Below are 26,483 nucleotides of genomic sequence, written 5' to 3'. Positions count from 1 at the left end.
GTGTAAAGAAGGACAACTTAGTTTTCTGCCTAATAATGGTATTAGTATTAATAAAATAATAATATTAATAAAGTTAGTATTATCAGTATTAGTATTAATAAAATAATGATAATAATAAAAATTATTAGTCAGCTTTCTGACTAATAATAAAGTATACTAAAGGGAGAACAAAGACCTAGAGATTATGCACAGTATCATTGATTCAAGTTTATTTCATGATTACATTCTTAATCTAAAACAATACTCTCAAATTTTTATATTATATTTGGCCTTAAAGAAAGATAGGACAATAACAATGAAGGGATATTTAAACAGCAATGCCTGTTTCTGGGCTGCAAATACATGGAAAACGGGGAAATATTGTCGCTCCCCGTCTTCGTGGAGGAACGACACAGGACCCTGCGCTGTTCTTTCGTCTGCTCGGCCCTCCCCGGGTTTGCTGCTGGTTCTTCCCGGGTTGGCTACTGTCCCTTCCACCTCCGTGGAAGGGCAGTTCCCCCTGGCCACATTCCCCACTTCCGCAGGGGAGCGGCACACCGCTGGCCGGCTCTCTCGGGGGCTGCACAGGTGTTCCCTTAGATGTTCCCCTTAGATGTTCCCCTTAGATGTTCCTGGTGCATGCCGTCTCTCTCCTCCTTTATAGTCCTCCTCTACCAATCCCAACTCGGCTGCCCACACGCCGAGTACGCTGCTCTCCTCCAATCAGGAGCAAGTCCTACAGCTTATTGGCTGAACTGGAGGCAGCTGTGTAGAAGCTGTTTTCTTCTCTCCCAGCGCCATATTGTGGGAGAGCAGATGCATAGAATAAGTCTTAATTCCAGTAACTCAGTCCAGTCCGGGTTGCTCCCCACAAATATAAGAAAGGAAATGAGGGAAAACAATGAGAAATTAATAAGTCAACAATAGGGTATTTACTGGAAAATATAACATCTATGTTATCTATATACTTTATATTCATTTTCTTAAGGAATCCTCATTACAGAATTAAGAGATCTTTTCTACTTATGTAATAAATTCTTTCTTCAGAGAAGGTCAATGAGATTGAAAGTTTTAAAAACATTCCCAGTCACAGGTCTTTGTGTAGATTTATGATTTAGTTGATCAGTGTGGTAATTCCAGATTCTCTCTCAGTGATAACTGTGTCATATGATGTGAGCCCTGGACTTATAACCAGAAGAAATGAAACTTTGAAATCATTCTATGGACAAGGTATATCAAGTATACTTTGTCTTGTGTTATGCTAACCCTTTATATTTTGAAAAAAGGAAAGTAAATTTATTATCAAACATAGCATTGATTAATCATTCAGAAATTCATCTTTATAAATTTAATGAATTTCATTCTGTTTGAAAGGTAGATATAAAGGGACAAGGAGAGAGAAAGAGAGAGACAGAGAGAGAGAGAGGGAAACAGATAGCTTCTCTCCACTGGTTCACTCTCTAAATGTCTGTAACAGCAGACAGGTAGCCAGGGAGATGTTCTTTGTTCCAGTTATGCAGCTGCATTTGCCTCCAGCTCTTTCTTTGCTAAGTCTGGGCCCCTTAGTGATGGGAGAACACAAGGTGCTTGGCTAACTGAGGCACTCTTGGTTGATGAGCAGACTCTGAATACAGCCTCATGTAACCTACCAGACAAGTGATTTCCCTGCAGTCACCCTAGAATACTAAAATAGGATGAGAAATATTACTTGTTGCAGGTATGCACATACACACACTTCACAGATAGTTTGAAATCTATCTGTTTAAGATCCTAATCTAAGCCTTAGGTTGAATGTACTCAAGTACTTTGCTAATGCAGTAGGTGAACCTCTATGGCAATCAGATAATACGCTAGCACTGTGGCTCTCCTGAAAGGAATAGAAAAGAGAGTTAATGAATTGTGAGTGCTTCACCCTTTGGGTCCAATTAAATTTTAGTGCCAGTTAATTAGTGGTTAAACTTATTTCAGTTCATTTATCTAGAGAAAGAGCCTTACAGAAAAGGGTGTGCTTTCATAATTACCTCTGTTTAAAGAAAACCAAGCAATAATTAAACCCTAAACCATAAATAGAAGATGTTCTGTTTCATTAAGGTACTTTTCTTTAAATATATTCTTCTAAGAGAGTAAAAATAATGATTTTTTGTACTTCAATGTCACGAATCAAAAGGAGTGTTAGGCTACTAAGTTAGCTCATTGTAAAAGGATACGGTCTTAATCTGCTTCATTAAAAATGAATCGGGGTAAATCCACAGCTACTTAGTACAGCAGAAATTCGGATTGAAAACATGGGTCAATGATATTTATCTCAGTATGGCTCCTTTGAACCCTTACCAAGAATAACACAATCAAATTTCCAGATGTTGATAAATGAGGGTTACATTTTCACAAGGGAAATAGAAGGGCAAACCAGAGCTTTGCATTTTCTGCAAGTTTTTAGTGGATGCTTCTGGTGCTTGCAAATCTAAAATAATTTTGGTGACTTGGACTTTCCAGCTGTTCCATTGAGAAATGTCAAAGTCATCAAATACCAAATCACTTAACATGGTTACAACTCAATATGCTATGACACTTAGAAAATAAGTACCCGGCCAACAAGATGACTGGTATTCATTTCCTCTGGTACAGAAAATTGGTTCCACACCCAGCCACGCTTCACTCTTGAATGAGGAGCCACTAGTTGCTTCATTTTCTGTGTTTTGGAGTTCTCTGTTGCTGTAAGGCAATGCCAAAGAAGAGGAATTCCCAAGACAAAAGGTAGCAACAAGCCACAATTCATTATGATGTGTCTCTTGATTCCAGCTTCTCTTCTGAGGAAAACCGATGTTGCAAATAAAATCTTGTGTTCTTTTATAATCTTTTTTACTCATAAGTATCTTTTATATTCCTAAAGCATAAGAAACAAAAAATGGTCAAAAATAACATTTTCTCACATAATTACTAAAGACATGTTACAACTTTTGCTTGTGAAAAAAATAAAAATACACATTTAATTTCTCTTTCACTTAAGCTTATTAACTACATTTTGTAGCTCTGCAATAATTTGTTTCTGTTCAGGCATCATTTGTTTCAAATCACATCATAAATCTTTCTGAAAGTTCAAAAGTTGCTCTAGCAATCTCTTTGATTGACAGGTTACATTGAGATTGATTTTTTAGACATATAACTTGCTTGCTTATTCCTGTCTATCTCAGTAAAACTCAAACTATGTTGATAAAGCAACAGTAAGTCAGGAGAATATAAAAATCACATATTTTCCTTATTTTTAATCAATAGAAATAAGCTTTTCCATTCAGTTTTCCAAACTGTTATTTTATGAAGTTAATTAAATAGACAAAATGACAATTCAGATTAAAACTCAGGGATTTAATAAAGCATTATACTGATGCTATAAAACACTCTGAATAGAAAGCCAGTGCAAGATATTTACCCTTTTACAATGTGAAATATGTGGAGAAGTGCTTTGCAGCTTCATAAAGAGGAGATAAGATGATTTTCAGACAATAAACACAAAATTATATTGCCTAGTAAAAGGGCTGAAATTTCATAACATTTAAAATGGACATAAAAATATCTTGTAGCTCTAAATACTCAAATGTATTTTAAGGTTGAAACCTTCCATTTACCTGAGGCTGACCTTACCCATCTTACTGACATTCTTTTTCATGATAGGTAGTCCTCATCCTTACCTGCAGTTGAATCCTTGACATTTCACACACTTGCCTGAACTGAAAAGGATTCACTTATTTGGAACCGATGTAGAGAAATAATTATATGAGATCTATATTGGAGTTTAATATCATATAATCAACAGAAACGCCATAGAGACCAATATTACAGTTATTATACATAATTTTGTTTTAAATATTTTGCGTGTATTTTTGAACAGCCCTTGAGAGACTTTTTACGCTTGGGCTTCTTGTTAGGAAAAGTTGTTAACAACACATAATTAAGAAGGAACACGGGGTTTCGGTAGTCCTCCTGTATGGCCTTCAAACAGATGTGTTCTTTGTTATACATTTCTGGGGGAAGGTCATGAAGAGATTCAGTCAAGGTGAAAATTAAAGATGAATATTATACTTATGTTGAATATTTAAAACCCAAATATCTGTTGTTTAGAAACAACAGCTGATGAAAATCTTTGAAAGAAATCCAATTTTCTTCATGAGAAAGATATATTGTGTATATTTTAAATACTATCACCAACACTGATAACAATGTACACCTGGGGTCGCCACTGTGGCATAGTAATTTAACCCTCCACCTATGGAGTCAGTATCCCTGATGGGCATGGGTTTCAGTCCCAGTTGCTCTGTTTCTGATCCAGCTCCTGCTGATGGCCTGGGAAAGCAATGGAAGATGGCCCAAGTGCTTGGGCCCCTGCATGCATGTGGAAGACCCAGAAGAAGCTCCAGGCTCCTGGATTTAAATTGGCCCAGCTCCATTTGGGAAGTTAACCTTTAGAGAGATGGAAGACCTCTCTCTCTCTCTTTCTCTTTCTCTCTCTCTCCTTCTCTCTCTGTTTAACTCTTCTTCTCAAATAAATAAATCTTTAAGGAAATACACTCACCATGAATAAAATTGTTGTTTTCCTTATTATATTTTCATACATATAAACTGCAGAAAATAATAGAATGAATACCTACCTATACAAGATTACCTGGCTTCAACACATGGCTAATCTTGTGTCATCTTTAGAGATATCTACTCCATGACATTAAAGCAAATTTCAATAGTGACACAGTTTTAACCACTCAACACACACAAGCATAAATGCCATATACATATGCATGTGTATACTTTTATAAATCAAAATTGCAGTTTGAAAATTAGTCTCCAATATAATCGAATATTCATTTAGTGTTCACATTAAAACTGTCCAACCACCTCTTAAACAGGATTCAAATGTGTTAACATAATACAGTTTCTTGACACATTTCTTAAATTTTGTGTGATCTATTGATTTCCTTAGTTTTCTTTTGATTTGTCCTTGCATTAACGTGTTGGACATATCAAGTCAGTTTTCCTATGGAGTTCCCTACATTCTGGATTTTTCCTTGTCTCTATAGTGTGATTCAGTGTTTCCTTATCCTATATATGTTTTATAATCAAGTAAAGACTAGATTAAATGTCATTTAATTTTCTTTGTAAAAAAATTCTAATAGCTATGACCTGCATTATGACACAGTAGGTTAAGCCAAAAATTTTATGCTGGCATCCTATATGTTCAGGTTCAAATCCTGGCTGATCCATTTCCAATACAGCTCCCTGCCAATGTGCCTGGGAAAGCAGTGGAAGAAGCCCCAAATCCTTGGCTTCTGCCAGTCATGTGGGAGATTTAGATGGAGTTCCTGCATCCTGGCTTCAGCCTGGCCCAGTCAATCTTATAACTATAACTATAATATTAGATTGACTCATAAACTCTAATTGAATTGTGACTATTTGGTGGGTGAATGAAACGTTGTGAGATCTCTCTACCTGCTGCTATTTCTATGTAACTGTTTTTCAAATAAATTAGTATACTTTTAAAAATATATTAATAGCTGAGGGTTTTTACTTCCTATTGCATGGCATCCTGTGTCTCAGAATGCCTTGTACTTCATAGTTTGTTTCTATTCTGTAGTTATTTTCTTTTTTGATTCTAAGATTCATTGAATATTCTAATATTATAATAAATATGCATTAGAATATTCACTCTACTATTCATATTTATTAGTAGGATAATTTTATGGACTTCCTCATCATCTTCTTTTAAAGTTTTATGAACTATTAATGAAAGTTACCTAAATTAAATAGTTAAATGACCACATGATGAAACAAAACAAAGAAATAGAAACTCAAAGGGAACCAAATAAAATCACTAGAAATTAATAATATGATATTTGAAATAATTTTAAGATATTATGGGATGGCTAATCAAAAAAATTGAACACAGCTGAAGAAAATATCTTTGAGTTTGAAGATGATTTAGTAGAAACTAATAAAATTAAAGTACAGAGATGACAGCAAGCGTGGCAATAGTGATTTTTATAATAAATAGAATTTCAGTAACTCATTGGAAAATATAAAGAGGCATAAAATATCTATAGCTGTGATCTCTTAAAGGGAGCTTGGATTATTTTAATGGCCAATGATTTTTCAAATTTTAAAAAAAAAAATTACATCCACAGAAAGTAATGTCAGAAAAAACAGGATTTCCAGAACTTGTTGCTTGGGATGTCTACATCCAAAGACCGGGCACCACTTTTGAGTTCACACTGTTCTGCTTCAAATCAGAGCCATGCTGATGTGCCTTTGAAACAGTGAGTAATGGCTCAAATACTGGAGTTGCTGTCACCAATGTGAGAGATCCAGATGGAATTCTTGACTCCTCTTGGCTTTATCTGTGCCAGTCCTGGATGTTGCAACCAATTTTGGAACAACCTAGTGGCTGGAAGTGTTTTTCTCTCTCTCTCTGTCTCTCTCTGTCTCTCTGCCTCAAATCTACAAATGAAACATCAAGAGAAAAACTTAAAATCATCATTGAAAATACGAAAGAATTACAATTCATTTTTTTTTTTTTTGACAGGCAGAGTTAGACAGTGAGAGAGAGAGAAACAGAGAGAAAGGTCTTCCTTCCATTGGTTCACCCCCCAAATGGCTGCTTCGGCCGGCGCTGCACTGATCCGAAGCCAGGAGCCAGGTGCCTCCTCCCTATCTCCCCATGTGGGTGCAGGCGCCCAAGTAGCTGGGCCATCCTCCATTGCCTTCCCTGGCCACAGCAGAGAGCCGGACTGGAAGAGGAGCAACCGAGACAGAATCCGGTGCCCCAACCGGGACTATAACTTGGGGTGCCGGCGCCGCAGGTGGAGGATTAGCCTAGTGAGCCACGGTGCCGGCTTACAATTCATTTTAAATATTATTCAGAAATAATGTTAATATCACCAGCAATAGAATGGCATCCATATTTTTTTTCAGAGGAAAAACTCTCAAGGCATAATTATGTATGCTACAAAATAAGAGAAATACTAAGTAAAACTGACAGTCCCCATCAATGGCACAACTTCACTACAACAATGACATGGAGCAAGGTGTGGCCTTGCAGTAAAGAGACACTATGTAGGATACCTACACAGCACATTGCATTACCTGGGCTTAATACCTAGCCCCTGCTTCTGATCCCAGCTTCCTGGTGTCGTGGACCCTGGGAGGCAAAAATGATGGCTCCAGTACTTGGATTCCTGCTATCCCTGTGGGAAACCCAGACTGAGTTCTCAGCTCTATGCTTCAGTTTCAGACCAGCCTCAGTCACTGCGGGAATTTTCAGAGTTCTGTCTCCTTCTCTGCCCTCTTCATCGCTGTTGCTCCCTCTCTCTCTCTCTCTCTCTCATAAATAAATAAATAAATAAATAACATTTAAAATAATAATGGGAGAATATTCAGAACGAAAGATATGTGAGCCTACACAGAATAATGGTATGATATAAAAATGTCAAATATACGGATAAATATACAAGATTACATTAGCTTATTTTTGCTTTAAAAAGCAATTTACTGACTATACAATAAAAACAATGTGCTATGGGATGTGTAACATATAATAAAGCAAAAGTCATGATGATAATGGAACTAATGATGTCATGTGAGAAGTTAAAATAGCTGGTAGTCAACTCCTTACATTGAAGGTAAAGTGATACAATAATTTGAGTATTGTGATGAGTGAAGTATGCAAGTTTAAATTCCAAGAGTAGTCACTACAAACTATCAGAAAAGGACAAAAGTAATGAGATAATTGGAAATACTTTCATATAATAATAGGTAAAGAGAGAGAAAAATGTGAAATCATATTTCATAGCAAACCATACCAAATCACTAACTTCATTAATCAATACACCCTACAAAAACCAAAAGCTAAAGATCATCAGATGAGATTTTAAAACTTAACCTAGTCATGTACTCCTTAGAAAGTAAACATGTTAATGTTAACTACACATATGACTTGTGAACAAAATATAGGAAGACAAGCACTGTACAAATAATCATTATCGGGGCCTACATTTAGCCTAGTGATTCAAATATGTAAAGACACCTGAGTCCCATATTGGACGATTGTGTGTGTACTATCTCTATTCTCAAGTCTAGCTTCCTATCAATGTTTACCTTGAGAGGTGGTAGATGACGGTTCAAGTATTTAGTCCCCTGTTACCCATGTGGGAGGCTTGGACTGAATTACAGGCCCCTGGCTCTGGCTTTCAGATTGGATAGTTGCCAACATTTGGGGATTGAACAGGAGGATAGGGCCTCTTTCTCTCTCTCAAATAAATAAAATTTTAAATTGAAGATAAATATACATATGAAAATAATAATAAAATATGTGATATATTTTTCAATAAGCATGGTAGATAATAGTAAATATTTTAATAGCAGTTTATTGATGAAAGTTTACCAAAGAATTTAAATTATACACAAAACTAATTCAATTAAAAATCTACACAATCATTTTGGAAACTAACTTGACAAAACAGTGTACCTTAATGTATTTTTTTATTTGACAGGCAGAATTAGACAGTGAGAGAGAGACAGAGAGAAAGGTCTTCCTTCTGTTGGTTCACCCCCAAAATGGCTGCTAAGGCCATTTGTGGCCAGCGCGCTGCACCAATCCGAAGCCAGGAGCCAGGTGCTTCTTCCTGGTCTCCCATGCGGGTGCAGGGGCCCAAGCACTTGGGCCATTCTCCACTGCCTTCCGGGGCCACAGCAGAGAACTGAACTGGAAGAGGAGCAACCAGGACTAGAACCCGGCACCCATATGTGATGCCGGCTCCACAGGAAGAGGATTAACCAAGCAAGCCAAGGCACCGGCCCCTGTATGTTTAATATATATATAACCATTGGTTATATTTTATTGCTCCATAACTAAATAAATGATCAAGTTTATTCACTGAGGAGCAAATAAATTGGATTAACACAGACAAAATTTGAAAAATAAACCATAAGTTAAAATACCATATTATATCAATTTTATAAGTGTTTCAACTATATAAGGTAACAATATTTGATGCCCTCAATGTATTCTATAAATGAGTAAGTCTAGAAGCAGAAAACAGATGCTTAACATTTTATAGTAATTACCATACTAGTAGGAAGTGAAATTTATATTAAACTTTGAAGTTACAAAGATCTGTCATGTGTTCCTTCCTTTAAAACAACCTAAACTAAATATATCAAATAATAATATTCAAAAATAAGGAAGATTGTCTTCTCTGGGTTTTATGTTATGTGCATATTTTTAATATTTCATACTTGGATTGAAATTAAAAGTTAAAATGCTATCCTTTAATAAAAACACCTGTGATTATCCTGTAATTTTAATCTGCTGATATTAATCATTCTACAAAAATATTTGAAAGGGTAGTAGTTACATCTAAATAATGAAATATTGTGGCTTTATGTAAAGTTTCCTATTATCCCAAACATACTATAATGCTCACACATTTCAGAGGAAGAACAAAATATTTCAGATAAGTGTCCACTTCTGATTGAGGACTGGTGACAGCTGTCAGCACTGCCAGACGAGGAAGCGCTTCAGCATGAACCCAGGCAAGTAAGGAAAACCTCACCACCTAGTTGTGTCAGAAACCAGCCCACAAGAAACCAGCAGTGACATTTATGTCCTGCATTTGTAATCCTGGTTATATCTTCCAGTCAGTGAGCACATTAATAGCAACTTGTAAAATATTTCAACACGGAGGAAAAACACATCTAACAGTGCATATCATGTTGATGTACTGCTGCACCTGTGTTAATTAATAAACGTTTATTACATAAAGTACTAATTGTATCTTAAAATATATAATTCATCAAGTAGCACAGTACTTAAGAAATTTCAGGAGAGGAGAGAAAAGGCCTAACATTTATTCATTTGCTCATAAGGAGAACTAGACTAGAAACCTCTTCTTACAGATGTCAAGTATGTAACATACATGGTGCTTTACTGGACAGAAGGAAAAGTACATTGATAGCTAGCACTATGACACCTGTCACCGAAAGTTCACCTTGTTAACACTGAATGAAGTTCCACATGTTTCCTTGTAACTTTCAGATCATTCTTGAAACTAGATATTATAAAGTGTTTTCTATTATCAGTTTTTAGCACATTTTCCCCATTTTTCTTAAGAACTCCATGGTCAGAAAAAGAAAATAGAAGAATAAGTCAGAATGACAAATTTGGTGTCTGTGTAGTGAAGCACAAACGTTGAAGCTGGGAGGTGCTGGTGGGATAAATAAAGAAGGGTAACCCTGTTTGTGATCTCTTAAAAACGAAGGGAAATGTGGCAGTTTCGTGGGTGATGCGATATATAAATGCTTTGAATGGTGCTGTCACATCCAGTAGTAGGAAATATGGAAAGAAATGTGAGTGGAAATAGCTTGCATATGTTAGTGAGAACGAAGCAATATTTCTGGACCAAAAATTGTAATAAAGCATGTGCCAACTCTTGTTTCCAAAAACCTTCATTCCACAGGATTAGAATGCGAATGATCTTACCCTGTTCCATTTTTGAACTCCCATTAAGTATCTATTTTGCATATTTACTGCCACACAGGACTCAGCCCTGTGCTACAGCTAAAGCAACGTGGCTCAGAATATCCTCTGCACAGCCCTCCCCACTCACTGTTCGTGTGATGTCCTTGGATGCGCAGCAAGAAGAGCCACTGCAGATCTGAGCTGGGTGTCCTGACCTCTGCACCTGAGTGCTGGGGAAACCTGAGAACTAACAAGCAGCATGGAGCTAAGCACTGCCATGGTGAGCCTGTTGTGAAAAATGCCCTAGAATAAATGATAGGTTCCAATGGATGAAACCTCATTTTCTGAAATCCTTTCTCCCACTTTTTTTCTCCTTACACAGGCTCCCCAAGTGTATTTTCTTTCCACAGCAGAAGATGCATAAACCCGATATCTCAACTGGAAAAGAAGTGAATAAAAACCTTTCAATTTATGTTACCATTATATAGTCACCCACTGGTGCTATAAAGTTCTTTTTTTGCTAGATGAAAGTAAGGAATTGGAAACTACAAAACAGGGGCCAGCATTGTGGCGTGGCAGGTTACGCTCCCACCTGCAACACCAGAATCCCATGTGGGCACCAGTTCCTTTACCAGCTGTTGCATTTCTGATCCAGCTCCCTGCTGATGCACCTGGGAAAGCAATGGAAGATGACCCAAGTATTTGGGTCCCTGTACCACATGACAGACCCAGCGGAAGCTCCTGGATTCTGGTTTTGGTCTGGTCTAGCCCTCATTGTTGTGGCTATTTGGGAGTGAATCTGCAGATGGAAGATCTCTTTTTCTCCCTCTCTCTTTAAATCTCTGCCTTTAAAATGCAGAAGTAAACCTTTAAAAATAAATTTTAAAAAAGTAAATACAAAATAATTCCTTTACTTTTAGAAAATCTGGAGGACTGTGCTCTAAAAAGCAGAATCTTGACTGAATTGAGGGAAATCAAATAGATTAAAATTTTCTTCACATGTATCTGTATTTTTAATATTTATCCAATTAATATATACATCTGCATAAGATAAAATTTAAAATTACTTTTATAATAAAGGTTACCTGACACCATAGTGAAAATACAGAAAATCATTCTCAAATGATTCTCTAGTGATTCCTAAATACCTAGATACTCCAAGGTACCTTCGTGGAATTCAAAGCATCACAGGTAGAGCAAGGATGAATGAATAGCTAACACAGCCCAACACCTAATAGCTGCACAACCCTGAGCAAAAGCCTTCTGGGGAGCTGGCGTTCTGGCATAGTGGGTAAAGCCGCCTCCCGCAGTGCCGGCATCTGATATGGGCGCCAGTTCAAGACCTGACTGCTCCACTTCCGATCCAGCTCCCTGCTATGGCCTGGGAAAGCAGTAGAAGATGGCCCAAGGCTGGCGCTGCTGCTCACTAGGCTAATCCTCCACTTGCGACGCCAGCACCCCGGGGTTCTAGTCTCAGTCGGGGTGCCAGATTCTGTCCTGGTTGCCCTTCTTCCAGTCCAGCTCTCTGCTGTGGCCCAGGAAGGCAGTGGAGCACATCCCAAGTGCTTTGGCCCTGCACCCGCATGGGAGACCGGGAGAAGCACCTGGCTCCTGGCTTCGGATCAGCGTGGTGCGCTGGCCGCAGCAGCCTTGGGGGGGGGGGGGGGTGAACCAATGGCAAAAGGAAGACCTTTCTCTCTGTCTCTCTCTCTCACTGTCCACTCTGCCTATCAAAAAATAATAATATTAAAAAAAAGAAGAAGAAGAAGAAGAAGAAGAAAATGGCCCAAATCCTTGGGCCCCTGCACCAGCGTGGGAGACCTGGAAGAAGCTCCTGGCTCCTGGCTTCCAATCGGCGCAGCTCCGGCCATTGCAGCCAATTGGAGTGTGAACCTGCGGATAGAAGAACTCTCTCTCTCTCTTCCTCTCTCTCTCTCTCTCTCTCTCTCTTTCTCTCTGCCTCTCCTCTCTCTATGTAATTCTAATTTCCAAATAAATAAATAAATCTTTAAAAAAAAATCTTGGAATCCTTGGTTATTTCACATGAAAATCCAGGATAACAATAATAATGTTTTACATAGATGTTGACTGCACAATTGTATTTATGATGAAAGGAGTTGCTGAACCCAGAATATTTTCTCATATAAAGTAGATGCTATGTTAAAATGTTTGTAATTATTTATTTATTAATATATACTCAGATCATAGTTCAAAAGTTTCACAGATAAGATTCCAAGAATACAATGATACTTTCCTCCCTTTGGACTCCTTCCTTTCTTTCTTTTACTTTTAATTGTTTTGCAAAAATAAGATTTCAATTTACACTACAATCACAGGCTAAATGCTCTTCTCAGAAAATAATTCTACAAGTATAAGACAGATAGGTCACTGTTCCTCACGGGGTTGGACAAGGGTCCACAACAACAATCAAACCACAAGATGTCAGTTTAGCTGGGTGTGTATCAAGGGATGCTCCTTTTTGTACTCTACGTATTTGCTACATTCAGAGAAAAAATAGCTGCCAATAGATGGATGTTAAAGATTTATTCATTTCAATATTTCACAGATTTGAATGATCAGCTCTTTTTATTTCTGGAAAAATATACACACAGACTTTTATAAATGACTTTGTAAAAATAGTTTAGGGTACTTGAATACCATTATTTTATTTCTAAGCATGGCTAAGTGACTATGACAAATAAACACTGTTATGCTTGAAGCAATACATGATAGTGCATGGACATATAGAAGCTGAAAATGATCCCAGTGTGACTCAGAACAATTATATTTTCAAAGAAGACTAATTATGACTTAAGGGATGAAAAATATTATCATCTATGCACTTATACAGTTTGAGACGGAATCTAATTAGTAATTGTCTTTTCTATGACCTCTTCTTGGTTATATAAAGATAATTATTCCATCTGTGAAAACGTATAAAATATAATGCATTCTGGATGGCTGTGGAACGCAGCACTATGAGCTCCACCAAGCCCAGCTTCTCACAGAGGAAAGCAGATGGCAATTAATATAATGTCTCCATCTTTAGAAAGCTATTGAGTAGGTTTGGCCAAAATGATATGTCATAAGATTTACAATTTGTGGTAATTAGGGAGTTCTAAAGCTTTCAAAAATTACAGGAAAACTTATTCTACAAAGCTATTGAAAGATAAACTGCAAAGACTCCTTCCATCAATTGAAAGAAGAACATCTAACTTCTTATATTGAAACGTTAGGATCTAAATGCTTGAAGCAAGCAAATTCTATATATCTTTAATGTGAAACACATAGAAAGATATGGCTTGTGAGGTCAAGAGTGGTACTATTATTGCTGGGGAAGTAGTTAGAAATGTTTCACTTTTCTATCTTCTGAGTTAAGGGTTAATAATAAAAATTTTAAAATGGAAGCAATTGTGTGCCTATTAACTGCTACCCCTCCCCCTTTTTTATTTCATAGGCACCACTATCATACCTTAGAGAATAGTGGCATAATGGTTGTTGGCAGGTGTTATACTATACCTTGAATTTACTTTTATTATACATACATTGCCTCAACACTCATTTCAAAAAGGTGTTCTATATTTTCATGAATCTATTTAATACCTTGACAACAGAAGTAAGGAAATTAATTTTATAAAAATGTTAACTAAAGAAAATAAACTCCTGGTTTAATTGTTCTGGCTGAATGTCTTTGGAAATATCTACCACCCATTATCTTATTTCACATTTCATTACCTGCCTTTGTATTTATATTTATTTTACAGTGTGACTTTAATCATTAATGATAACAATGTTCGTTTTCATGGAAATGCTTTGAATATTCTAATAAATGCTAAGAGACATCTACAGTTACAGGACATTGAAATGGTTTTTCTCTTTCTCCCATTGAGCACCCTGCAATATTGACTGCACCTTCCTGCTGGAAGGTGTTGACCCGACTCAACACTCACACTGATTCTCTTATCTAGAAAGGAATAATATGAGTAAGAGAATCAATGGTAACTGGAGGGTAATTGAAAAAACTTCACGACCAATTGGACAGGAAAAAAAAAAAAAAAACCTGTGTAAGGAGCAGCAAATGAAAATTTCAAAATATAGAGGCCCAAACACCTCCAAAAGTTACAAAGTTACAAATAAAATTACTTAGTTGAAATTGGTTCTTCTAAAGTTCAAATTTTAATTGTTATCATCTTCTCCTAATTAGTCCACACTATGACTCTAAGAATGTGTTAGCGTTCAGCCTTTTAGGATTTCATAAATTGTTCCAAACTCTTTTTTTGCATTTTTTAAAATTTTTATTTAGTAAATATAAATGTCCAAAGTATAGTTTATGGATTATAATGGCTTCCCCCCCATAACTTCCCTAGCACCCCTCCCATCTCCCGTTCCCTCTCCCATTCCATTCACATCAAGATTCATTTTCAGTTATCTTTATATACATAAGATAGATTTAGTATATATTAAGTAAAGATTTCATCAGTTTGCACCCACACAGAAAGACAAAGTATAATATACTGTTTCAGTACTAGTTACAGCATTACTTCACATTGGACAACACATTAAGGACAGATCCCACATTAGGAGTAAGTACACAGTGACTCCTGTTGTTGACTTAACAATTTGACACTCTTGTTTATGGCATCAGTAATCTCCCTAGGCTCTAGTCATGAGTTGCCAAGGCTATGGAAGCCTTTTGAGTTTGCTGACTTCGATCTTATTCTGACAGAGTCATAGTCAAAGTGGAAGTTCTCTCCTCCTTTCAGAGAAAGGTACCTCCTTCTTTGAAGACCTGTTCTTTCCACTGGGATCTCACTCACAGAGAACTTTCATTTAGTTGTTTTTTTGTTTGTTTGTTTGTTTGTTTGTTTTTCCAGAGTGTCTTGGCTTTCCATGCCTGAAATACTCTCATGGGCTCTTCAGCCAGATCTGAATGCCTTAAGGGCTGATTCTGAGGCCAGAGTGCTATTTAGGACATCTGCCATTCTATGAGTCTGCTGTGCATCCCACTTCACATGTTGGATCGTTCTCTCCCTTTTTGATTCTATCTTTTAGTATTAGCAGACACTAGTCTTGTTTGTGTGATCCCTTTGACTCTTAGACCTATCAGTATGATCAATTGTGAACTGAAATTGATCACTTGGACTAGTGAGATGGCATTGGTACATGCAACCTTGATGGTATTGTCTTGGAATCCCCTGACACATTTCTAACTCCACCATTTGGGGCAAATCCGATTGAGCATGTCCCAAATTGTACGTCTCCTCCCTCTCTTATCCCACTCTTATATTTAACAGGGATCACTTTTCAGTTAAATTTAAACACCTAAGAATAATGTGTGTTAATTACAGAGTTCAACCAATATTTTTAAGTAGAACAAAAAAATACTAAAATGGATAAAGTATTACATTGTACATCAATAGTCAGGACAAGGGCTGATCAACTCACTGTTTCTCATTGTGTTCATTTCACTTCAACAGGTTTCCCCTTTGGTGCTCAGTTAGTTGTCACCAATCAGGGAGAACATATGATATTTGTCCCTTTGGGACTGGCTTAATTCACTCAGCATGATGTGTTCCAGATTCCTCCATTTTTTTGCAAATGACCAGGTTTCATTGTTTTTGACTGCTGTATAGTATTCTATAGACTACATGTCCCATAATTTCTTTATCCAGTCTACTGTTGATGGGCATTTGGGTTGGCTCCAGGTCTTAGCTATTGTGAATTGAGCTGCAATAAACATTAATGTGCAGACAGCTTGTTTGTTTGCCAATTTCATTTCCTTTGGGTAAATTCCAAGGAGTGGGATGGCTGGGTTTTATGGTAGGGTTATATTCAGGTTTCTGAGGAATCTCCAGACTGACTTCCATAGTGGCTTAACCAATTTGCATTCCCACCAACAGTGGGTTAGTGTCCCTTTTTCCTCACATCCTCTCCAGCATCTATTGTTGGTAGATTTCTGTATGTGAGCCATTCTAACTGGGGTGAGGTGAAACCTCATTGTGGTTTTGATTTGCATTTCCCTGATTGCTAGTGATCTTGAAACTCTAAATATTTATTCTGCTGAAATGTTTGTTACTAAGATATAAAATAATAAGAGAATTAAAAAAAACTAGTATCTTTTGATCATGGTTTTAGGTATACAATTGTTTACCGATGTCCCTCTTGCCAAAAAAATTAGGTTATGTTGTTACTAATTTTGCTAATGAAATATGAACAAATGTGATGTCTATTAGTTTAGAACTGAGATCCTGAATAGCTTATTAATTTTTATTGTCTTTAGCTCCCTGTATATTACAATCAGATGCTATAGTTATGAGACAGTGGCTTGTCCTCCAAGCTTAGGTCATAGTCGACAGTGGAAGTTTAATGCCGCACCCCTACTTATTCCCACTAAATATTTTGTGGTGTAAGACTCCTGAGAACTGGAAAGTTATTTCATTAACATAAAATGGACTATCATTCAAGCTAATAAAATCATCAACGATGTCCCTAGCACCATAAGTGGTAACTCTTGTATTCTCATTCCTTGAAATCCGATGAGATACTAAATATCTCAATTTCAAAAGAGAAATAAGATCAATAAGAGTTTACATAATCTCATGAGAGAAAGAGTCAGCAAAGCCAGCTACAGATCATAGCTGGAGTGAAGACATATCAGAGTAAAGAAAGGGATAAAATGCCTTGCTCAAGCAAACACAGGAGAAAGCGAGAATACAGGAGGTTGCATACAGCATACAGGAGAAATGCTGTGTGCCCAGGAATTTCAGAGGACAGTCTGAGGTAAGCCATTTCCCAGATAAGACACTAGAGCCTACAACCAGGCTACAAATCCTCACAACTTTAATTCTGCTAATTTATTTTTGTTCTTCGTGAAAGCTTGGTTTCCTCAATTCAGCTCATCACTAGTTTTTCTAAAATATTTGCTCCACAACTTTAGGTACTACATTAGTCATTCTGTCATTCCTTCACAATTTTTAAAAACAAATGCTTAAAATTTTCATTTTGAATTGTGTTCTATATTTTCTGTCATTTCCTTATTTTTGTGGTGCATTCTAGACTCACTGTTTGCACATTTAATGCCAGGATATTTCACATGCATTCCTACAATATATAAAATATTAATATTAGTTGGGTGACCCATTAAAAGCACAAACTTGTAAGAAATCTTCATTTTCAGATATCTGATGAATAAAATCTTAAAATTAAGATTTTCTGGAAAAAAAAAAAAACAATTTCAGGTGTTTTTCCTGAAGTGCATATTACCTTTTTTCCTTAGCTAATTAGTTGGGACTTTACTTTTTTTTTTCTTCTGGAATCATTATTGATTATTGTTCACACGAATGGGCACAGAGATACACAAATACATGAATATAGTTATTGGCATATGCAATATTCCTATGAGGTGGCAAGCATACTGCAAATTTTTCATATTAACACAAAATTAAGCATGTCATAGTTAAAAATGAGACAAATAAAAGTGTTAATTTGTGATTATAAAGAAATATCTGTTTTCATGCTCGGTAATAAGAAAGTAATTAACAGTACTAAATACAAAAAGGACATATATGATTAAAGATGAGGGGTTGGCATTGTGGCACAGGGCATTAAGCTGTGTCTTGTGATGCCATCATCCCACAAGGCAGTGTTGGTGTGATCTTGGCTTCTCTAAGCCTGTCATTCATATGGGAGACCTGGACTGAGTTCTGTGCTCCGGCTTTGGACTGGAACAGATTCAGCGCTTGTGTCCATCTGGGAGGTGAACCAGCAGATGCAAATCTCTTGCTCTATCACTCTGAATTTCAAGTAAATACATCTTTTTTAAAAAGATGAACTTAAATTCAAAGAGTTTTTCTGTATTAGTAGTAATTGCAATACTTTCAAAAATAATTTTTGATATACATGTACTGGAGAATTATTCTCAATTATTTATGGTAGAATATCTTGAGACTCAAGCAACAGTAGGAATTATTTAAACGGCATAAAAATTGCTGGTGAGGTACTACAAAAAATACTCATTTTGTTGCAAAACATTTTCAAAATTCCTTTACAGTTTTTGGTGGAAAAATTTGACACAATGTTTAAGGTACAACTTGGAATGCCCATATCTCATACGGGATTGCTGTAGTTAAAATCCTTCCTCTGCTTCTGATTCCAGTAGCAGGTAATTGTTCAAGAGGTTGGGTCCCTGCCATACTTGTGGAAGACCTGGAATGAGTTCGTGGCCCCTGGTTTCAGTTTGACCCAGCCCCAAACATTTTAGACATTTGAGTACTGAGCCTGCAATGGAAGTTTTTTTCTCACTCTCCTTGGCCTTTAAATAAATAAAAATAAATCATATTTTTTAAAAAAATCTATGCACAATTTTTTCATAATACTTTAATTACCCTGATATAAATAAACATATTATTATAGATGCACATTGAAAAAATTATAATTCCATGTAAAATTCAGTGGTCACTGGATGTTCAATCTTTGTCCCTGTTTTTAATCTGAAGCACAATGAGTGTTACAAAATTTTCCAGAGATTATTGTGCTATTATGTTTTAGTGTAATTCATTTTAAATGGCTAAATATTATACCTTATACCTCAATCTTTAAAACACACTTACTAGCCTGTATATGAAGAGATTTATTTACTTGGCTTTAAGAATTATAATTATTTATATATAAACTGATTTCAGCATTTTAAAAACTGCAACAACTATAAGTCACATAGAACTTTACTCAACTTCAATATTGAATCAGTGATTTAAATTTACCTACACTGATATATGTACACCTAGGATATTCATTTTACTTGATATAATAAAAGTCTACATAGCTCCCAAAAACTGAGGTAGCTCCAGTCATCTTCAACTTACGAACAATGTTCAATAAACAACTTTGTGAGTGTTTCTTTGAATGCATGTTAGCAAGTTTCTCTAGTAAAGATGTCCAGAAATTAAAGTGATGGGTTAAAAGAGAACTTTGATTCCTATTTTCTAGATATATTTTTTTTCTTTTTTCAAAATTTTTTATCTAAAGTTAACAAATGTCATGTGTTTTCCAGGTATATTTTTAATAATTTAAAATTATATTGAACTTCAAAGGAATATCAGCAATGTCTGGGAGTTTTTTTTTTTCACCTGTACCTAGCTACATGCTGATATAAATATTATGCTTTTCACAAAATAGGAATTAGGAAATTAGCAAATATCAGTTTCAAATTTGTTATGTGTCCTTAACAAGTGACAATGAATACATTTTCATAATTTTTCCATTATAATCTTTTTCATATAATCTTTTTCATATAATCATATGGCATATGATAATAGCAAATTCAAAAGTGTTCTATTTCTTCATCCTGTCACAGTTCCTGTTTGGCATTAGGTTATCATATCTATATAACTGAATTGAGGAACTGTGACAATTTTGATTACTGTCTTATGTTTTACGGCACTCATCTGTTAATTGGTCCTAAGTAAAATTTATCTTCACAAGTAGCTAGATCTATTTATTTTTCATGAACAGGCATAATTAAAGTTGCATTACACATAAGAAAACTGTGCCTGAATAAATAAAAACCCTGTCCTTAATCCCATATGCATGTGTGAATTCATGCAGTGTGAAGACAAAAGTGGAGTACATGCAAGTATTCCACTGAACAGCAGTTAAGGGAAATACAATGAACATCCCATACTTCCCTTGATTGTCAGTCAAAACGTAATAAATTATTTTTAACAAACAAATACTTTTCTCACTTAAACAATAACAATAGTAACAAAAAAACTTCAGGACGGTAAACACTTTAAATAAGGTTTGATGAAAAAGTAGTATTTGAAGACCCCAACAACCCACAAATAAATTATGGAAGTTTGGGAAAAAACAGCAGTTGCCTTATATGTATAGAGTGAGATATTCCATAATCATAGATTGCTTTTAAATAATTCATACTTAATACCTAATGCTAGGGAACAAATTCTATTATCTGAAAATCAGAATTTTACAACAGAAATAAATAGGTATGAATCAATCAATAGTTATAAGGCCTAAGAAAATCCAAAGATCAGAAGATTGAAATTCTTATTGTGTAGAGCCATGATCATATCCAAGTAGAAATTAGAAGAAACATGAAAGACTTCAAGCAACTTAGAATTTTACATTTATCTACCTATCCACCTACCTATTTATCTTTAGTGGAAAAATACAGACTGTCCATTGAAAAGTCACAATAATATTTAGGGAACTTTTGCAAGCAATTTCTTTAACTTCGTGTTTCCCATATTTAAATGAAGCTCCACTTGGGGAGAGATTGCAAGAGAAAGAAAAAGGGCAAAAGCAAATAGAAAACATCAAATGCGACCAAAATGAAGCAGTAACAATTTTCAGAGGTGATAGAGAACCAAATAAATGAATACAAAGATAAATGCATACAGTCCATTGAGAAATGAGAGAAGATAATCCTCCCATGAAAGCAGCATAGCATGCTCTGCACATGGAACCTTCAGGTAATAGCAAATACAAAACCAAGATACTTTCTTAAAGGTGGAAAACTCTTGGAGGATAATTTTCGGAAATATATCTAAGTAAGAAGACCAAAGAAGTATTCCCAGGGCAGAGAAGATCACAGATTTAGATAATTAATTACAGAGGCACAACACCCAAAACTGGATTCCAAAGAAATGAGGGGAAATGCTGTACAGAATAGATGTCTACTCACTGTCTCCATGGTCTCTCATCTTTCTTCAGCACAGCATTTTCTAGATTTCTTCCTCAATGCAACCAGATCAAGATCCCTTTATTTCTTTAACAATTTTAATGCATATTTTCCTTTCTTTTCTTTTTGAAATTAATATCACAATGTCAATGCACATTGATGCCTTCATCATAACTCTGCTCTGTTTACAAATCCTCCCTTTTCTTTCTTCTTTTAAATATTTATTTTATTTATTTGAAAGATAGGATTACAGAGGGAGAGAAGGTGAGCCAGAGAGGTCTTCCATCTGCAGGCTCACTCTTCAAATGGCCACAAGGGCTGGGTCTTGATTAGGAAGAAGCTTTGTGCCAAGAGCTTCTTCTAGGTATCCCAAATGTGTGCAGGGGCCATCTTTGCTGCTTCCCCAGGTATATTACAGGGAGTAGGATTGGAAGTGGAGCAGCCGAGACTTAAACTGGTGCCCACATGGGATGCCAGTGTTGCCAGGGATGCAGTGACGCAGTGTTGTTGGTGGCTTACTATGCCACAAAGCCAGCCCCAGTCCTCTTTTCTTGACTTCTCAAATCGTTTTTTTCCTCCTTCACCTCAATAATTTCTATCTCAGTTCATTGACTTATTTAATGAAAACTGGGCTTTCCGGCCGGCGCCGTGGCTCACATGGCTAATCCTCCGCCTGAGGCGCCTACATTCCTTATGGGTGCCAGGTTCTAGTCCCGGTTGCTTCTCTTCCAGTCCAATTCTCTGCTATGGCCCAGGAGGGCAGTGGAGGATGGCCCAAGTGCTTGGGTCCCTGCACCCGCATGGGAGACCGGGAGGAAGTACCCAGCTCCTGGCTTCGGACGGCGCAGTGGCAGCAGTGGTGGCCATTTGGGGAGTGAACCAACAGAAGGAAGACCTTTGGCTCTCTCTCTCACTGTCTGTAACTCTACTTGTCTAATAAATAAAAAAATTATAAAAAAGAAAAAAATGGGCTTTCAAGATTTTTTTTTCAAATTTTGTTTTATTCTTTCATTTTGTTCATTTATAAGGGTGTTTTTTTTTTTTTTTTTTGTCATTCTCCACATAAACTACTCTAGAGTTCATGGCTTCAAAGATGATCCATAATATCCAAAGCTACAGAATCATACTCCACAAAGCATTTCAAATATCAAATTTAAATCATTATCTTTAAACCTCTGTTCCACTTTATTTCTGTGAACAATACGATCTAACCAACTCTATAAAAAAAAGTCCTTGCATCAAATAGATATCTCTACTCACACATTCACTGCAGCATTACTAACAGCAGTAGAGAGATAGAAGCAGTCTACGTGTCCCTCACAAGCAGGAAGCTTGATTGCAAGTGGAATAGCCAAGTCTTGAACTGGCATTCTGATGTGGGATGTGTATCTTTTAAGTGGTGGTATGCCAAAATTGCTCTCGCTTTAATATACTATCTTGTGAAGTTACAGAGCCCATGTGTGATATAGATTCTTGGAATTAAACAACAGGTACAGTTTGGATGCTTTGATGCTGTATGTTGATCAGCTACTGTAGAAAATAGCATTTCCCATTTGATTTGAAATGTCCAAGTAGGGTTTCTGCATATTATGTACTTTGCTTTAATCTAAAGATTAACTTTGAAGATTCTGAATGTGATTGTTGCGTAATTAATGTGACAGTTTATGACTAAAATTTTGATTCTTTTCTAAAGCCAAAGCATTGTGTAAAGTGAAACAATGAATCTCTTAATAATACCAGAATCTTCAAGAAGGCATGCATCATTTGAAACAAATTTGAATTGTAATGAGGTTAGAAAAACAGCTTTTAGAGCATCTAGCTGGAGTCTCTCAATTGAATGGTAGTAAGAGTATGTAAGTAACTGAGAGAGAGAGAGAGAAAGTGATGGAGAAAGAGAGAGAGGAGAGAGAAAGAATGCTCCATCAAGCAGTTCGCTCAATTGCCTGCAACAGCCAGGCCCACTGAAGCCTGGAGCCAAGAACTCAGTATGTTTCCTATGCGGGTGCCAGGGACTTGGGTATTTCAGTCATCACTCTCTGCTGTTGCCAGGGTAAACATTAGCAGGAAGCTTGTATGCAGGACCATGCACTCTGCTATGGGACACGGGTGTCTTCACCAACGTCTTAAATGCTGTATCAAATGCCCTCCCCTTGTTTTGGTTTTAACCTGTGAATCACCTTTCTCATCACATTGGCACAAGTAATTCATCTTCAAATCATGGAGTTGTCTTCAACACTGACAGAAAATTTCAAAAGGTTATGATTCAATTCCATACCTATTACTACTCATTTTGTAATGAAAAGAGAAAATACAGGTATTAGGAAACCATGGATATTAAAGAAAATCATCTGACGAGAAAATATAAAAATTCCATTTTTCCCTTATTTACCAGCACTATTTTCAAACATTAGGTCAGTAGCAATAAATCTGAACAAAAAGAAGGCATCTCAGAAGGTCAATATGTCCTTCTAAACAGGGTAACACATATATCCATATCACATTACAACTCAATAACAATTCCCTACAACGATTTAAACAATTCCCTATAACACCTTAATCATAATGTGACAGGGAACGAATCCATGGTTACAATGAGTGACAGGAAAACAGTGTGTATTCAAATTACTTACAACAAAACTATGAGAAATTTATGGAAAATGGGTCTGATTTCTCAATGAATGAAATTGACATTTTGAGACTTGATGCTGTTTATTGCCCTTGTCTACACTCCTTGTTGAATTCTTTATTTGGTGGAAGGCTAAGCTTGCAATTATAAAATAAACTGATTATGTCATTGCAAACATTTTAGAAAACTAAGAAGAAAAGAAGGAGGGAGTGTAGAAGTGTGGGCAGGAAAGAGAGCAGGGTGGGAAGTATTATACTATTAAATCTGTATATATAAAATAAAGAAAATTCATTAACCTTATATAAGTAAACATTAATAAAATTGAATTCATGAAAGACATTTGTATACATTGTGGAAACATGTCTTACATCTATTATAATTTAATAAAATTATTTTGGAAGCAGAACACAAATATTTCCTGGGGATAAGTACTTTGGAAAGATTCCAAAGTGGCAAATATAACAGAACAAAAGTATTAGTTGGTAAAAAATGCTTTAAGAAAAATCAGGGGCATGAAGTTGTGGGTACATTTGTGTGCACACATAAGTGTTTCAGTAAAGCATAAATAAAGCAAAGACATTACTAAAATATGACACTGTAATATACAGTTATAATTTATAAAGTGATCTTATATAGTTTATTAGTTTTTATATAGCTTGAAGTTGAAAATAAACACATGTGTAGAAAAAGAAGTCAATTGATTTGTATTGTACATGAACAGGCTATTTAAAAATTATGAATAATCCTTGAATTGTAAGTTTCAAATGTTTATTGTTTTAGAAAAAACTTAAATTATTATTATACAAATAAATAGAAATGTTCATGTCACTTTGAAAATAACCATTTTCAAATAGAAAATATGGTAAGCATCTATATTTGTGATATGTAAAATACTTGAAATATTTAGAATTTGAGGTAAAATTATATAATGCATATAGTTTTTTTATATTGTACATATCAAACAATAAATAGAAAAGTTATTAAATTTCTAATGTTAATTCTAAGTGCTTTATCAACAAGTGCATTGTTTCAAATATGTATAGAGCTAAAGTATAAATTTGCATTATCTAAAAACAAGCATTTGCATTCTATTTAGATATTTTTGTTGCTGAATACTTCATTTTTTAAATATTCTACTTATACATTTATAAATTCATTTTGGAAACTTACTTTGAAATATTAATAAAATCTAGAAAACCACAGAAATTAATGGCACCAAAGGTGAAATTAAATAGTATTTAATGCCTTTTACATTTTTTTATTTTCTTAATTTTACATTTATACCCTTCATATTTAATGAATGAGCCTTTACATTATGTACAATGGGTATAATAATCACATAGCTAACTGTACATATGCAGATACACACATTAGGAAATATTTTTAATTATAATAATACCCAATATTTTGCTTTTGATAGAATTTTATCGCATTTTAATGGTTTAAATTTTGTTCTTTAAGAATTCTTAACTATTAGTAGAAAGTTTGATAGACAAAAAACATGATAAATAATAAGCAGCAAACTATTTGCTAACTTAAGTACTGTGCTATTCAGGCATGTGGAAAGTTTCATTCAGAATAACATTTACTAAAAAATGTTACCATTAAACTAAAAATATTTATTTCCTAAATAAATACTGTCTGGAAACTCTGGAAGACAAATTCACTCTTCATAGAGGCTGTTGGTAGAGAGGAAAATACATGATAGATACAAAATAAAGTCCTGGAGAAAGAAAAAGCTACTGAGCCCTACTACCCTTCACTATACTTAAGATCTGGGTTTCTGAGGATGCATTCAGGTTTTGCCACTCAATCTAAGATGCAGAGAAAGATGGTCCCTGCATAGTCTTGCTTTGGGAGAGTCAGCACACCATGAGTTCAAAATATTTAGAAAGTTTTTTTTTTTTTTTTTTTTTTTTTTGGATGAAGTGCAGACTCGCAAGTTTTCCAAGTACTTTTTGGTCCAATCTATTCATTAAAACAGGATTTATATAAATCAGAATAAGCCTGACTGTCACAGACTTACCTGGGTAGCTTCAAGTCGTAGGATTTCTGAAGATTCTGAAGTTCAAACTTTGTGTGAGATGCAAGAGGAGTTGTAGGAAAGAGCTTTCTTATATCCTCACAGGCTCCTCAGCAAACTTTCCATGCACCACATTGCTCTGAGTTGCAGACACTTGTGCCTTTAGTACCACAACACTGTCAGTATGTCACTGCTTACTGACTGCTATTTTAGGTTCTCTGAGTAGAGCCGTGAACACTGAGCCTTTTGTGCAAAATATCATAAGGGCACTCTGATACTCGCTCATTGTCCAGAATTAAAATGCAGACAGCTAAGCAAGTAGCATGAACTGATTATCTTTTTCTTTTCTTTTTCCTAACAACAAGCAAAAAGAAAATAAAGTACTTATTGGCTTGAGGTGACAAGGAGGGAATTCAACTTATGTAAGAGAATTCACAAGTGGAAAGGACATGCCCTCTGCTTGGGGATTAGCTGATGAGACAAATGATCACTTCAAAGCAGGCACAAAAGTTACTAAAAAGAGGAAAGATTTTCCAATGTGTATCCATGCCTTCTGGCTGTTTCTTAATTCAGTCATTTCTAGATTGGAATCAAGTAAAATACATAATGGTGGGGCAGTGTCTAAATCGCAATACATCATTTTTTTCACTTCCTTGGTTTA

At 35.7% G+C, this 26,483-nt stretch overlaps 1 protein-coding gene across 3 annotated transcripts in view; it reads right to left on the bottom strand.

Moving 5' to 3' along the window:
* Positions 1 to 26,177, bottom strand: part of CDH19 (cadherin 19) — an 86,663-nt gene extending 60,486 nt beyond the window's left edge. For 2 of the 3 annotated variants that reach the window (XM_070049866.2, XM_089304996.1), the window contains exons 1-2: positions 25,826 to 26,177; positions 2,564 to 2,863 (exon numbers count right to left, since the gene is read on the bottom strand). In XM_070049866.2, the coding sequence (XP_069905967.2) occupies positions 2,564 to 2,755 (192 nt within the window). In that variant the 5' untranslated portion in view covers positions 2,756 to 2,863; positions 25,826 to 26,177. The remainder of the gene's footprint in view (positions 1 to 2,563; positions 2,864 to 25,825) is intronic. The other variant, XM_070049868.2, reaches the window with a different exon arrangement.
* Between the last annotated feature and the right edge of the window lie 306 nt (positions 26,178 to 26,483).

Source organism: Oryctolagus cuniculus, chromosome 10 (genome assembly GCF_051225735.1).
Source record: "Oryctolagus cuniculus isolate XC-2025 breed Fujian yellow rabbit chromosome 10, ASM5122573v1, whole genome shotgun sequence".
Classification (NCBI taxonomy): Eukaryota; Metazoa; Chordata; class Mammalia; order Lagomorpha; family Leporidae; genus Oryctolagus; species Oryctolagus cuniculus.
The sequence above is the reverse complement of the archived record's forward strand: the minus strand, read 5'-3'. Positions and strand labels throughout refer to the sequence as shown.